This window comes from Gossypium hirsutum, chromosome D05, assembly GCF_007990345.1.
Source record: "Gossypium hirsutum isolate 1008001.06 chromosome D05, Gossypium_hirsutum_v2.1, whole genome shotgun sequence".
In the NCBI taxonomy this organism is placed as follows: Eukaryota; Viridiplantae; Streptophyta; class Magnoliopsida; order Malvales; family Malvaceae; genus Gossypium; species Gossypium hirsutum.
Genome location: NC_053441.1, coordinates 9,347,230 through 9,363,270, shown reverse-complemented (window position 1 = coordinate 9,363,270; position 16,041 = coordinate 9,347,230). Strand labels below are relative to the sequence as shown.

Here is a 16,041-nt window from a genome sequence, read left to right as displayed (position 1 = left end):
AGCAACTGCCACCGGACTTAAATCACTAGCAATGACTGTTGCAGCAGCTTTGCTGTTTCTTTGGATGAATATAAAGCATATCCAAAAAAGAAAAGAAGTCGCATAGACAGGATCACAAATGACTCTTGAAAAACAAAAAGAAGAAGAAAACATCGATCTCTACTTACAAACACTTGATACTAATAATATAATAACAAGAAGAAGAAGAAACACCCCTTAAACTAACGTATATGTCTATAAAGGAAAATGGAGGTCTCATTGTGATGTCCTATATTATGATAATACGGAAACTGAGGGCTTTTTCATAATTCTCTGTGAAACTTCTCTGATATGGACGCACGGACAAAAACATCGGATTAGACGGAGGCCAATATCAATAATACATCCAAAGTACCCACCTGATCTCTCTCTTCTACCTGTCTGTTGCACTACAGGCCCATAGACGGGATTCGATACCATGTACTGCTGATAGGATGGGAATGCTGCTGCTGGAATCATGGGGTCTGATTCAATATCTTGAACCAGATCTGTTGGATGTGAAAATTCAGGGAATGGCTCAGCCTCAGCCTGCTCTGATGTTAGAAACTCATCTTGGGTCAACTCTGCTTGGAACCATGGCGGTAACGGTGGTGCTGAGGGCTGAAGTGGGTAATTGCATTGATAATAGTGGGAGGAGGTGGAGTGAGAGCAATGGCAAAAGCAATGGGAGGGCTGAGGGGCAAGGGACTTCCTCTTTCTCTTCTTTCTTGACCAGAATTTGAGCTTCTTCACAGCTTTAAACATTTTCACCGTTTATTCTAGACTGAATCTGCCGGTGCTGAAATAATTGCACTGTTTTTTAATGCTTATTCACAAGAAAAAGGCGCGTCAAGAAGAAGCAGATGCTATGCCGTTTAGGTTTTCAAACTTTATGACCGTTGCTGCAACGGCATTTCACCATTCAAAATAAAGCCAAAAAAATGACTGTATGGTAATGGAAGACAAGGTCATGTATGACGTGACTAATGGACGGTGCCGTTTTAAGCAGATGGAAAATGAACCACACTAAACTGCTGCCTCATATTCTCACAGGACAGGACCGGACTACTTTCTAAACCGAAACCTAACAAATTTCCTACAAACAACAGCACAAATCGCTCTATCTCTGTACTTTTCCTAATCGGCTGCTTGTATTTTTACCTCTCCACGGAGCCAACTACCTCCTACGCCATGCTTTCATCACTCTTCAGACTCACCTCCCTCCGCTCCCGTAAAACCCCTGTTGGGATTACCTCATCCTGGTCGATTTTTCGTCAGAAATGGAACGGCACGGAGGAGTACGACCACATTAGGGCTGAAGTGAACTGTCCTCGATGCTCTAATCAGATGCCCGTCCTTTTCTCTAACCGCCCACTCTCCATCACCGCTAGGGAGCCAGGCCTTTTCCAGGCTCTCAATCTCTGCCGTAACTGTAAAACGGCCTTCTATTTCCGGCCCTTTAAGCTGGTTCCCTTGCAAGGGAGCTTCGTGGAGTTGGGGAGGATCAAAGGGGATGCGGAGGGGATCTCGAGGAAAGACCCGGGGGGAATTCGGAAACTGAATGATGATTGTGATGGGGACAAGGATGACGTTTCGGGGAGGTTAGAGAGGGAATTACCGACCCCGAAGGAAATTTATGGGAGGTTGGATGAATTTGTCATCGGCCAACAAAAGGCAAAGAAGGTAAACCCTTCCTTCTACTTCCAATGCCTGTTTTGAATTGAATTCCTTGACTTTTCTGGTTAAGTATGTTCTGAATTTTGAACAAATACATCTTAACTTTGCTTCAACGCAAGAGAGATTACTCAATGAATGCGGGTAAGGAAGCCTATTCGTCTTAGAAAGGTTTTTCAAGGTTTCCTTCTCTGTATTTGTTAGAATGGAAGGGAGGACAATGGGGGGAAGGAAAGAAAGGGGATTTTTGTTTTTAGCTACACATGTTTGGTACAAGATATGGATAATGGAAGGAAAGGAAAAGTTAATCTTAAAATCCTAAATAAAATAACTATTCTTTTGTTGAATGTTTGATTCGCATCCACTTTCCTCATATTGTCGGAAGGATTGATTTCCCAAGGAGATGGAAGCAGCACAACCAAACACTTTTAATTTCTGCACTAACAAGGAAAAAGATAGCACCTTTTTCTTTTCCCCTCCTGCCGTACCCCTAAACTTCCTCCCAAGTTGAAATCTTTTCTGCACTCATTTATTAAACTTTTATGGCCTGTAATTATTATTATAACCTTTTTTATGAGAACTTTTAGAATTTTTGGAAAAAAAAGCCCTAGCATTGTTAAAATTTTCAACAGCAGTTTTCATTCACAGTTTCATTGTTTTATTGAAGGTCTACTCATCTTAACAGGTGTTATCTGTGGCAGTTTACAACCACTATAAAAGGATATACCATTCCTCCGAGAAAAACGAGTTAGTGCTTTCTGGTCTTCTTGTTTAATCAGTTCAGTAACCAATGAGTCCTCAATTAGTGGTTTATATAATTTCTTTCAGTTTCATGTCTGATTTATGTTAACTTAATTATGAATGCTTTATAACAGATTGCTTGTCTATTTGGTTTACCTTCCTAGACTGAATACTTGCATCTCAATGCCAGGGCATCTGAATTGGGTGACAATGATGAACATGTTGCCAATGATTTTGTTGAGCTGGATAAGAGCAATGTACTGTTAATAGGTCCCACTGGTTCAGGTACAGTCTTATATGCTGAATAACTTCTTGCTGCTTCTATTGATTATTCTCGTGTTTTTTTTTTCGTTTAAATTTTAAAACCTTAATTATGAGGACAGGAAAAACATTACTTGCAAAGACACTAGCACGCATTGTGAATGTACCGTTTGTCATTGCCGATGCAACAAGTTTAACACAGGCAAGTTGACCCCCAGAGAAAGGCACTAGCTTATATTGTGATGTATGCATTTCACTTTCTAAATTATACAGCTATTGAAATCTAAAGTGAAGTTTTCAAATTCGTGTTTCCAAGAATAACATTAGAAATCATATTCAGGGTCATATTGTTCGTATTAGATAAAGGAACTAGGAAAGAGATATATACCTTATTTAGCCAATCTGTGTTTCAAATATTTTGTTAATGCAGTTTCAAAAAGAAAAATGTTAATGACTGGTACCTTTTTCTAGAAATAGTCCTAGAGGACATCTTCAAATATATTGTTAATGACCTGGTAACTTTTTCCAAAAATAGTTAGTCCTGGAGGCCATTCTTAACTTCAACAAAGAGCATAACTGACAATACTGTTTAGACAACTTGGTCACGTGGGCAACAGTGACAGCCTTGCATTATTGAAGTGTGCATATAGGTATTGAAAATGAACAACTGGTCAAAATATTTTTCTTGCTGTGAAATTGCTTCTCTATATTGTAATGAGGACTGGGATGCAATATACTGTTTTCCTATCTTATTGTTCTTTTGTACTCTAAAGGGAAAACAATGAGATAAAAGTTGACATAAAAGGTAGCATGATAATAGATCTTTTTGGACTGCTTATACCTCTGCTCTGAAGTGTAATGAAACTGTGCTGTTTTTGTTTCTGATTTAGTAATATGTCTTTAAGGATAGGAACATGTTTTTGCTGCCACTGAGCTAGAGCATGCTAACAATTTGGCCTTTTATTCTTCAGGCAGGTTATGTTGGAGAAGACGTAGAATCAATATTGTATAAGCTACTTGTGGTATGTTTATAGTAGTATGTCCTGGTTTTCATATACTCACACAGAAAATTTGGCACTCTGCTATCTTCCATCTCCTTTCTATTTTGCTTTCTTCTGTTATTTCTGATTTTTCATAATAAATATTTGAAGGTGATGTACATGCAGCAAAAAAAAAAAAAAAGATTAGACAAAACTGGAATGCACGACCTACAAACTAATACAGAAGTGTGCTATGGAACCATATTCTAATCACTTACAGAAATGTTGTACCCCTGTTGTTAAGCAATTGTTGTTACAACTCAAAAATTGAATTTATGATGGAACAAAAGTTATTTTACCTTATTAATGTACTTGCCCTTTATCTTTATTGCCCCTGTTTTGTAATCTTGAAGCATGAGACTGTATTTTTGTTCTCAAGCTTCTGAGAATTTCTGCTATATCTTTGCATATCCTGTCTCATCTTATATCAAGTGGTGCCATTTTTTTTGTTATTTTCCTTGGTGTATAGGAAGCAAAGTTTGATGTTGAAGCAGCTCAACATGGAATTGTATATATTGATGAAGTTGATAAGATAACTAAGAAGGTATTTTGAATTGTTAATATGTGAGCCAAGCATATTGATGCTAAGTATGCCATTTTGATAGCTTAGATTGTTTTTTCTTCAGGCTGAGAGTTCGAATATGGGGAGGGATGTGTCTGGAGAGGGTGTTCAACAAGCATTGTTAAAAATGCTGGAAGGAACAGTGAGTGAATCGTTTTTCTAATTGATATGGTCCTTAAACATGTTGCTTATTATTGCTTACCTCAATTTGAGACATGGGGATACAACTACAAAGGTTAAAAGAAAAGGAAATGGATGCATGGATACTTTGTATAATTTTATTTTATTATTAGGTTGATTGAAAATAATTATGATAAGTTATCTTAAGTCTAATATTCAAACTTCAAATATGCAATAGTTTTTTTAATCAATGAAAGCATTAAATAATAATCCCCCCCCTGATCTTTCATTCTTGATTATGGAATTTTCTTCTAACATTACACTTCTCTCTCACCTTACCTCAGTATGATCTCAATCTAAGTCAAAACACTTGAAAAGACGCAATTCACCTAATTTCCTCTACCAAATACTTTTTGCTACGTCTATCTATGTTAAAAATAATGTGTTGAAATTTTGCTACATCTTTCTGCCCCCTACTTCTTGGCCTAGTGGCAACAATAATGTGTGTAAGAAATGTAGGCTTAGGTTCGAACCCAAGCAATGCTCCTCCATCCCCAATATATAGAAAAAGAGTCCCCTAGTTTGACCATCTGAGATGGTGAATATTTTGTTGGCAGATAGTGAACATTCCCATGCCTGATAAAGGAGCTCGAAGGAATCCTCATGGTGATAGCTTTCAGGTATACTTCTCTCCCTCAAAATTTTGGAACATTTTCTGAACTTAAATAAGAAAACTGTCATAAACTCTAATCAGCTAGCTATCATACATCAACGAATTGATTTTAGGTTGAACGCCTAACACTGGTATCAAGAAGCTAGGAAGTTTTATCCATTGATTGATCGGTAGTATTCCACTGACTTGTCTTTTGTTGTAAACCAAGGCACAAAATTGCAAAAACATATTTTTTAATGGTTCATCATGAAACTTGTATCTGTGGGTTGTAATTTTATTTTGGATTTAAAATCAATATACTGTTAAATAGTTTTAAATGGTTAAATTTGAATCAGTAAAATCAATTAGGAATTTAAAATGCTCAACTTTTGATTTCAAATTACATCTTCATATAGGTTGAATTTTACAAAATTCATCCTAATTTTCGGAAGTTTTTGGTAAACATTGCTGCTTCTGTTCATGTATTGGATTTTGCCAAATGAAGATGTACGGTTTAGTAAGTTTTTAAACACAATATTTTAAAAAAAAGTTGTAATCCAAATTAAAATTCCCAAGCACACCCTAAATGTTCTGGGAGAAAGGCATTCTGCATTCAATCTACTAATCTCATCTATTTAAATAACCTATCATTTGATTTATAGTGCAATGATCTTGGATCGTCTTCAAAGTAATTATTTGCTAGGAGGAACACAGAGAATAACATATAAATAAGAGTCTGGAATTATTCATTCTTTTAGTTCACCTTGAGTTTATTGGTATGGTAACCTTATAATGCTGCAGATAGATACAAAAGATATACTTTTCATATGTGGTGGAGCATTTAATGATTTGGAGAAAACCATTTCAGAAAGGTAACACTATCATTTACTGTCTTAATACTCATGCCCATTGTCTGTTGAACTTTTCTTCTAGCTGTAGTTTTTTTTTTCAGGCGGCAAGATTCTTCTATCGGCTTTGGAGCACCTGTCCGTGAAAATATGAGGACGAGTCCCTTGATTACTGCTGCAGTTGCATCATCATTGTTGGAATCTGTGAGAATCAAAACTCAATATGGCTAGAAGGCAACTAAATATTTTTCATTGCCTTTTCATATTTGCTTGGAGTGTAATTCTGGTTTCATTCTATATTTCTCTTAAAAATTGTTGTCCACTATATTGGAAAGCCTCATGCTTAATTATGAACCTGCAGGTTGAAAGTGATGATCTTATTGCATATGGATTGATTCCTGAATTTATTGGCCGCTTTCCTATTTTAGTTGGCTTGTCAGCTTTGGATGAGGACCAACTTGTTGAGGTTCGTTCTTTCCTTCTTTTTTTGTTTTTGCTCTGCATGTATTTTGTTCTAGGGCCTTGGGCATAAATTGTTCCGTGAGGGGTCTTTTCCTGAGATGCTAGATTATATAATGGTTGAGTGATGTTTAGAAATTCAAAATAAACTAGATGGATATTCGTTGTTTTGATGAAGAGTTCTATAAAGACACTTCCAAAAGGAAAAAGGGTCCTACTCCTGATCCTTGTTTTTTATGTCATTCTTTCTCAGCAACTGATGTTTTACTGTCATCATTTTTCCCACCAACCCCTCTATTATCCTTCTTCTTTCATTCCTTTCTGTTAGATGTAAAAGTAAAAAATGGTGGGTTTTGGGCAAAAGTGGTAAAGGAGGAGGGAGCCAAAAGTGGGTGCCACATGGACACCTCCATTGGGCTCCCTCATCTAGAAAACTTTGTATGAATCATGGATGGATTTCTCAGTTTCAGTCATACCTGTTATGATAATTGACAAAATGTAAACTGTTAATTCATTAACAGGTCCTCATGAAACCAAAGAATGCTCTTGGTAAGCAGTACAAGAAAATGTTTAACATGAATGGCGTAAGCTTTCTATCATTTTCTACTGTTGGTCAAGAAACTCTTCTACCCTTTTCTGTCCACCCTTTTCTCTCTTTTCTGTTGGTTTTTTAGGTCTTCCAAGAAATGATTCAAGCATTTCATTTGTTGTACCATATACTACTTGTTTCGGTTTAGCTTTTCAGGTCAAATTATATTTTACTGAAACTGCATTGAGATTGATTTCAAAGAAGGCAATGGCTAAGAATACTGGTGCTCGAGGTTTAAGAGCCATACTGGAAAGCATTCTTACAGAAGCTATGTTTGAGGTATATACAGAAAATGGTTTCTTGAAGTTTCTTTGTCTTTGTAACATGATTGCAAACTAGTTCTGGTTGGTGCTTTTTCTATGCTGGTTTTTTCCTAAAGCCAGTATACAGTACTATGGGCTCTCTTTTCTTTCACCAGAAAAGTAGGATATCTGCTCGTGAGCTTAATATTATATTCCTCATAAAAACATAGTTTTTAGTTGCAGATAATTGATATTTACCTTTTCGTTTCTAGAAGTGACATTTTTTAAGAAAGCTATTTATTCTATACCCTGGTATATTTCTTGCATTTTGGACAGATTCCAAACACCAAGATGGAATCTCACAGGGTGAATGCGGTTTTGGTCGATGAAGAAGCTCTTGGGTCAGTGGATGAAAGAGGATGTGGGGCTAAAATTCTTTATGCTGAAGATGAAATGGATCGGTTTCTTGCCAAAGAAAAACATTGAAGGATTTAGTGGTAAGTTCTGGTGCACCTCTTCCTGGTTGATTCTAGCCTCAGAACATCTTTTTATGATTGTTTGCCTTGTCCTTAAAAATCTATGATGGTGTTGAAACATTTGGAAGGATTCCTATTAGAAAAGCAGACCACAAGCAAGAAAAGAACAGATAGAGCATATGAAATAGAAAGGCAAATTTCAGAAATTAAAACCTGTCAGGATTTCTCATTTAACAGAAGTGCAGGGTATGTATAGGCATGATATGATGTCCCTTGAGCGTTGAGAATCTTGTATTGAAACTAGTGGGAATCATGCATCCTACTTAAAGTATGCCGGTGTTGACACTACCTCTGGTCCTAGGTCACTTTGAACTTCTTGAGTACACATTCGCAATTGAAAAGAAGACAATAAAATTAACGTTAGTTTATTGGCATATATTTTGTAAGTGAAAAGAAACAGCGATTAAGAGAAGGATGGCATATCTTCTAAATTTGCATTAAGTGAACTCACATCTTTCATCTTTTTCATTTTCTCTCTGGTAATCTTTTCAATTTGAAAGATTGGTTTTTGTTATTGTGGATGGAAACTCATATTTGCTTTTTTCAGTTTCTTTCCAACTGAGTGAAAATTCAAAGTTCCAGCAAAAATCTTAAAAAATTGCTCCTAAATAGTAGCCTTAGAGACTGGATAGGTCCAGGGTATCCAAGAATTACACACACCATGCATGGGTTATGGACTCTAGCATGCTTTAACAGCGTGTCAGTGAAGCCTGTTAGAATTGTGTTTGTCTTGTGTAAGTCAATTTGTTAAGCTGAAGGTTTTTAAGCTGCATTAACTGAAACAGTTATGCTTGAAAAAGACTGAAGGAAGAGGAGGAAATAGAAATCATAGTATGCTCTAAAGCAGTAATAGAGTTGTGCCTATGCTGTAGTTTTATTTAATAATAATAAAGGCTTACTTTCAAGGAAGATTTCTTGATATGAAACATCTAATGTTTGCTTTTACATTTTGAAATGGTGTGACAGACTGCTTGAAGATGAGGTCGGTTGGTAGGTGATGTTATGGGAGAAAAGAGAGGAAGAAGAAGAGACCCAAGTTGTTGGAAAAGTTGGGGGTTCATTCAACACAACAGTGATGTCCTGAATTTGTGAACACTTTTGTAGTAAAAAAATGTGTAAATATACCTAGGCTTAGATCGAAGTGCTAAAGCTGGAATGTCAAGTTAGAAATTTTAGGTCTTGAGCCAGTGGTCTCAAACTCTTTTAGTACCCAATAATAATAAAATTTATTGGTACTTGTTTTTTATGTGTGCAGATTCTTTCACTACTGACTGAATAGGAATCTAGAAAACGAATATACTCTGTAATCACGCTTGTCAGTAAAAATTTTATGTAAAAAGAATGCCTTGGTAAAAGAAGTGATTCTGTAGATCATTCATTAAACAATTTGCCCTTTCAATTCCATTGACTATACAAATCGGTGGATCGTCACCAAGTAAAATTATTCTCATCCTTCACAAATCAGTGGATGATGCCACCAAGTAGAAATATTCTTATCACTAGTTAAATAGTGAGCTGTCCCCCCATTGCCCCCAAAACCAGCTTTTTCCTGGTCAACCAATCAACGCCCACATCAAAATTTAATTTCACTATACCCGACTGAGGCTTGTACCGCCTTGTTGCCGTGGAAACAGCGCCAGCTAACATATAGTTGGGAAGAAGCTGTCAACTCTTCAAGAAAATTCCTGCACAAGATCATAACCTAAGAAAGATAAACATCTCTATTTGCATGGTAAAAAAACTTATGTGCCAAACCTTTCTACACTCCAGGCGGTGTTAAAACTATTAATAAATTTCACATTTTCATCATTCTAACTTCAAAAAAGTTACGGAATTGTCACTATATTATTTTAAAGTTTTTATTTAAGTTACTGAACTGTTAAGATTGATGTCGTATGCCCTTATCCGTTCACACCGCCTACACCAATCGAAAGTTTCCTTTCCCTTCTATCCTACAATTTAATTTTTTGTAATGAAATAACTTTGAACTTCACGAATCTACAAATCAAAATCCAAGTAACTTTCTTATCCGATTTTTAACACTAACCGTCAGATTGATTTGAATCTTAGGTATGTTTTTCTACTTGTCAATACGTACTGACCCAACTTTTGGTCGTTGAATCGTTGCTTAGACCTTGCTAGCCAGACTTAAAAAAAGTTAATATTAAAAAAAAAGTTAATAGTTTAGTGATTTCAATAAAAACTTTTGAATAATTCAGTAACTTAAATACAAATTTTTGAATAGTCCAGTAACTATTTTGTAATTTTTTAAAGTTGAGTGATTAAAATATAAATTTACTAATAATTTAATGACCTTGGATGTAATTTACCCATGAGAATATAAATTGTAAAAGAGTTCGTGTAACTATGCGAAACAAAATTCACAGCAATCTTCCTGTAAGAAGCTAGCATTAAGTTTGTCAAAACATCAGTCATTGTTACAAAAGATATCAGAGACACTGCCAAAAAAAAAAGGAAAAGAAAATCATTTTTTGACATCTTAATGACAACCTACACAAAACATATTTCTGAATACCACGATGAAAAATATGAGTATGCGTAGGAAGGAAGTAAATTATTGAACATTCATCAACCAAAAAATAAGAACCAACGGCGATTGCAACTGAACGTTAGGGGCGTCAACTTCCAACTTCCTCACCAATTCCACATGATAAAGCATATTTAACCAAATAGACACACCATTCCGTTTATCAACTTCAGAAGCAATTATTAGACTTTATAATAGCGGGATAGGAACCATACATTCCAATAGCGAACAGATTGAACAAACTCTTCCTTCCATGTTTACTGAGGTCAACCATCGAAACAAATATAACATGCGGTAAATGATTTTATTTAATTAAATTCATCGGTCCGAAAATAATTTAATATTCAATAAATGTAGCGAAATCAAACTCTAAATATACTTAATTAAGTATTATTTAAGAGTTTTATCAATATATCTCATGTTAGCGAATGAGTCATTACTTTGTCATAGTCATGATAGTACATTTGTTTAAAAAAGCCATCACCTTAAGGTTTAAGGTGAGTAATTAACAATGCTTATCTTCCTTGTTTCACTCCGCTCTTTCTTTTTTAATGTATAGTGGCCGTATACATTAGAATAAACAAACTGCTTATTACTTATCAATGAATAAATAATAATAATAAATATATATATACTAAAGTGCTTAGCCCAATTAGTTTTGGTTTCAAACTTTTGCTACGATTGGGTGCACTCTAATCTAAGCACTAAGCATTGCAATATTGCATTCAAACCTCTATTCTTCTTCTTTAAATTTTATTTTACTTTTCTTTTTAAAGTATTGACTTGGTGATAATCCATTCAAGTTATTTTTTAACAAGTTTCAAACTTATCATTATCATTTATATTTAAATTTTGATATATTGAGAGTGTATTTATACTTTCAATGCTACTTATTTTTCCATAAAAAAATATTCTACTTAATTGAATTAAGCTTATTTCTATTTATTTTTAAATACTTTTAAGTATGATTTTAGAATTTATATTTGGATTTCAAAAACAGTATAAATTAAGTAGTAAATTATTTAGAAATGTAATATTCTTGATATTTTTTAAATTCATAAAAATAGTGTAAATTAAATAATAAATTATTTAAAAATATAACATTCATGATCATTTCTCAAATCTATGGATTTAATAGAAACAAACTTGGTAATAAATTTGAAAATTTTAAAATATTTTTAGAATATTATAAATTATATTTAAACTAATTTATTTATAATATATGCAATTTTTTCCTTGTCATTTATGTAATAATTAAAATCCATGTTTACAAACCAGCATTAATGAGATAACATAGTTGACTCACTAATAAGGTTTTCACTTATCTGTAGCCAAAAGAATCCCACCAAAATTAACCTCTTCCAAGTCTATTTATTTGCAGTCTTCAAATAGTTTAAATTAGGTATAATGGTTTATTTGGACCTCCAGTTTTATAAAATTTTATTTTAGTCTTTTATTTTTTTCCCTTTTAGTCTTTAAATTTACGTTATTTTTTAAATCACCCCAAAATAGATAGAAAAGTTAACGTTTGTTAACTTTGTTGATGTGGCATATACGTAAATTGTCATGTGGATGCCAAGTTGGCAATTAATTTTTTTAAAATTAAAAAATTTAAAAAAATCTATAAAAAATATTTTTAAAAATAAAATTATTAAAAATTATTTAATTTAATTTTCAAAATTTAATTAATTGCTAATGTGGCATAATGTAGACTATCACGCAAATGTCACATCAATAAATTTAACAGCGTTTCCATCTATTTTGAAATGATTTGATAAAAATACAAATTCAAGAGTTAAAAAAGATAAAAAAAAATTAAATGGAAGAGTAAAATATTTTTTTTATAAAATTGGAGGGCTGAATAAATCTCTATTCCTTAAAATTAACCGTGCTTCTTTTGAATGAATCCTGCAAATAAAACCTAATAATATCTTCTTAGAAAACACCTTTGTCTTAGTAAATTTATCCCTTTAGATGATCCCTTATCTGGTTTTTAAAGTGATCCACTTATCATCTTCAAAGAGTTATAAACTCCAGTACTAAACATGATTTGATTTCCTTTACACATCAATATTCTATATTTGCTATCTATTACTGTAATAAAACATCAATACCAAATAATTACAAAGTAAAAAATAACTAATACAAAATTAGCTCAATTTTTGTTATAAAAATCTATCCATCTAGTGATTGCGGCATAAATTTCGGAAGAATGTTCTAACATGAATCTATCAATACACAGTATTATAGTAATCTATTGGCCTTATATAACTGGAAATGTTGGAATATATATATATATATATATATAAGAAAGTATTGTAGGCAGTGGCTCGACGGATTGTAATATAGTTTCTTTTTAATTCTAAAATTGTGAATCACATTATAATATATAAAATTGTGGATTTGGATGGGCAAAACACGTCCAACCCTACTTCTTACCTCGTATTCAAGACTCAATAAATGAATAAAAATTATTTTAGTCTTTGTAATATGATAATTTTATATTGTGATTATTCAATCTGTCAATTTATAATAGTTTAATACTTATAATTATTTGGATTTATATTTATACTAAATGTAATATGGTAAAGGGTTGTAAAGCAAAGTGTGGAAAGTACCCAAGTGGCCGCTTGATGTTTTTGCTTTGAGGTCTTAATGCAATTTAGCCTGTGGCTTCTACAACCCCATCTCAGCCAACTACGGATAAAATATGATTATATGATATAAATTAAATTAATACAACATAATATAAAAATAATATAGATGCGATAGTAGTGTATTAAAATGTTATATAAAATAAATTCTTAATGTATAAAAAATTGCTATTGGCATTCTGCAGTGGCTTCAAACTTAAAATATTTTTTCATTAAATTATTAACGTTGCCTTTGGACAACCTACCACAATATTAGTTACAGAGCAGTCCCTGTATACCTAAATCCAATTATAAACAATACCATTCTATTCTACTCTGCCACACATACTATATATAAAAAACAACGTATAAGCATAGTGTCTTATTTTCAAATAGATAATATGATGAATGAGTAATCAAAAAGAAAACTCACTTTCCAATTTCTCAAATCCCAATTCCTAGCCACTAATTAATCTTCCATAAACCTAATTAACCCTAAAACACTGATCTCAGTGGAGAACCCACTAATTAAACCACTGAAGCTATATGTAAGGGAAAAAAAAGAAGACCAAAGACAAACTCACCACTACTGAACCTGAGTCACTTGCATTAATTGCAAGTGATACTGACAATTAGGATTGAAATAGTGATTTATGACTACCTAGTGCTTTGCTTAGATAATCGTTCATCGTTAATAGTTTAACTGTAAGTTGTAATCCAGTTTGAATTATATATCAAGGTTGGTGATGAGAAAGTTAGCATTATTTAATTCGTGCACGAGGAGAAGAATTGACATCATCTCGAGTAGACCACTGAAAGATTGAAAGGGTCGGTTATCATATATATATATATAAGAGCAAATCTGATTAAAAACCTCTAAATTTTAAATTTTATCTAAATCGATTTAATTAGATAAAACTAATAATATAAAGTGTTTAAATTTGTTGATGAAAGAAAAGTTTTTTTTTGAAAGTTTGATTGTGGTTCACACGGTAAGAGTAGAGAAAGGAAGTAAGCGGTGGTTTTGGTTTCCTTAAAATGAAAATTTTTTATATAGCTCATTTAATTTTTTGAATATCACAAGTTAATATAATGGTAAAACTATACTTTGGTCTTCATAAATTTTTATTTGTTTCTTATCCCAAAATAAATTTTCTAACTTTTCTCCTGTCACATTTTAATGTTATCATTAAAAGATTTTCGAATGTCTAGAGAAGTATGCACAAAATTTTGTAGTAATAAATTATCGACCTTGTTTTGGTAGAGGAGAGAGACTTTTATACAGAGTTTAGGGGCCTCTTGTGAATCCATTGAATAAAAGATTACCGCTTAGATCTTAGGAGAAAAGTGTTAGTCAGGCTAAAGAGTGTTCGAGTTAACTTGATGTAATTAGTAGGGTAGCACCTTCTTTTGAGGAGTCGGTATTGAGAAATAACAAAAAAATTAGTGTTGATCTTTTCAATAAGTTGCTTAAGATTCGTTAGATTCTTCTTTATTAATCGTTTCTCTTTGCGAGATGATTGTGTTGAGTAGAAGTCGTCTAGTGATATTTATATATAACAAATCTAATTTTAAATCTACAATGATCTAAATTATTTAAAAGATTAAAATGGTAATAATTTTTCAAGATTTGAATATTTTCAACCTTGTTTCAAAGTGATCCAAATGTTTATGTATTTGTAAAGACCATGTACAAGTGATAAAGATTAATCATGTAAGTGAGAGACGGAATAAAGGTAAGAAACTAATCCATAAGCAATATCAAGGTAATAAACTCCCAACATGTTAGTAGTGGTATAGAATAGGATAAGAGGAGGACCATGTAGTGCAATAAGCGTGACGTCCAAGGTAATAAAGATGAAGTAGCCATATTAGTTGAAACATATTTCAAAGTCCGAACACATAACAAGATGACTAATGAAAGGGGGCTGTAAATAAATAAAGCTAAACGATCAACTGAATTTTGCAACCTACATTACATTAGGAGTGCTTGTTTCTTACTGTATAAAACTAAATGAGGAGGCAATATTTACATAAATAACCATTGTAAAACGCTTTTTTCTTTTCTTTTTTCATTTATATTAAAAAGTTACAAATATCTAATAATTTTTCATAATAATCTATCTGAATATTATAAATGTGATTGATGTGAGTTTTTCCAATAGCTTGAATTTTACTATCCATAACTTGCTCCAAGTGACCGATCATTAATTCATTAGCATTAACTTCAAAACAAAATTGAAAATAATGCAAGGTTAAATTTAGGTTAAAATATGTTATTAATACATTGAAAGTTAATAATTCAATTCTTTTACTTTTTTTTTAATTTAAAAATTATAGTTTAATAGGTATATCATTATTAATAGTTTCTATTAAAATGTGTTAATTTGTTTATTTTTCATCAATCATATAATATGTTATATGAGGTCAACTTAATCAATATGTCAAATTGACAAATTATAATAAAAAAATAGACTTACAATTTCAATGATTAGATTGAAAATTTTAAATTAAAATAGTTGTAAGAATTCATTTCTAATATTTTAAATATATAAGAATTAAATCTCAAAATTATCAATATAGAAACTCACATCATATTTTAACCTTAAATTTAATTACGGTTAGTGACTTATATGATAATAAATCGCAACAAAAATTTTAAGATTCCATTTATCAACTAACCCCGTTTTTAATATTTTTAACTCATTGAGTTAGGAAATTATTAAAATGTAATACTTTTTACAAGTTATGATTATTTTAATATATATTTTCACATAATTTTTTCTACCATATTGATTTAGAAAAATCAATTAAAGTTTTTATCTTTTTACTTAAACTATTAAAAAGGGAAATTCTTTGGTATAGTAAAATTTTAAACTCTGTAATCAGAGTTTAAAGTTGACAAATGTCTTATATAGATATAGTAAAATATAAAAAGAAACATATTAAAATTTGAAGATTGTTTATGGAATAAAAAAAATACACTACTAATGTACCAAATATTAACGGTATTAAAAATATAATATTTTATTAACAGTTTCATTTTTACCATAATTTAAAGATAATCATATTATTCATTTATTAATTTACTTGTTTAAATGTTAATTAAATAAATTGT

At 32.1% G+C, this 16,041-nt stretch overlaps 1 protein-coding gene across 3 annotated transcripts; it reads left to right on the top strand.

Moving 5' to 3' along the window:
- The first annotated feature begins 1,048 nt into the window (after positions 1–1,048).
- LOC107906309 (CLP protease regulatory subunit CLPX2, mitochondrial) lies at positions 1,049–8,988 on the top strand. 3 transcript variants are annotated; one of them, XM_016833273.2, is made up of 15 exons: positions 1,049–1,701; positions 2,378–2,439; positions 2,624–2,718; positions 2,817–2,896; positions 3,666–3,716; positions 4,204–4,278; positions 4,361–4,438; positions 5,034–5,096; positions 5,870–5,940; positions 6,021–6,120; positions 6,278–6,382; positions 6,897–6,959; positions 7,121–7,243; positions 7,543–7,703; positions 8,709–8,988. In XM_016833273.2, exons 1-14 carry the CDS (start codon positions 1,210–1,212, stop codon positions 7,690–7,692), a joined length of 1,608 nt encoding a protein of 535 aa, XP_016688762.2. In that variant the 5' UTR covers positions 1,049–1,209; the 3' UTR covers positions 7,693–7,703; positions 8,709–8,988. The 3 variants fall into 3 exon arrangements, 2 of the variants coding, with proteins under 2 accessions (XP_016688762.2, XP_016688763.2); XR_001686702.2 differs by lacking the exon at positions 8,709–8,988 and having other exon boundaries at positions 7,113–7,243; positions 7,543–7,680; XM_016833274.2 differs by lacking the exon at positions 4,361–4,438.
- Positions 8,989–16,041: the final 7,053 nt, after the last annotated feature.

Coding starts and splice junctions, on each gene's coding strand:
- LOC107906309 (XM_016833273.2), top strand. CDS start 1,210: ATGCTTTCATCACTCTTCAGACTCACCTCCCTCCGCTCCCGTAAAACC. Junction 2,719..2,816: donor AATAGGTCCCACTGGTTCAG/GTACAGTCTTAT, acceptor TTATGAGGACAG/GAAAAACATTACTTGCAAAG. Junction 6,960..7,120: donor AAATGTTTAACATGAATGGC/GTAAGCTTTCTA, acceptor TTAGCTTTTCAG/GTCAAATTATATTTTACTGA.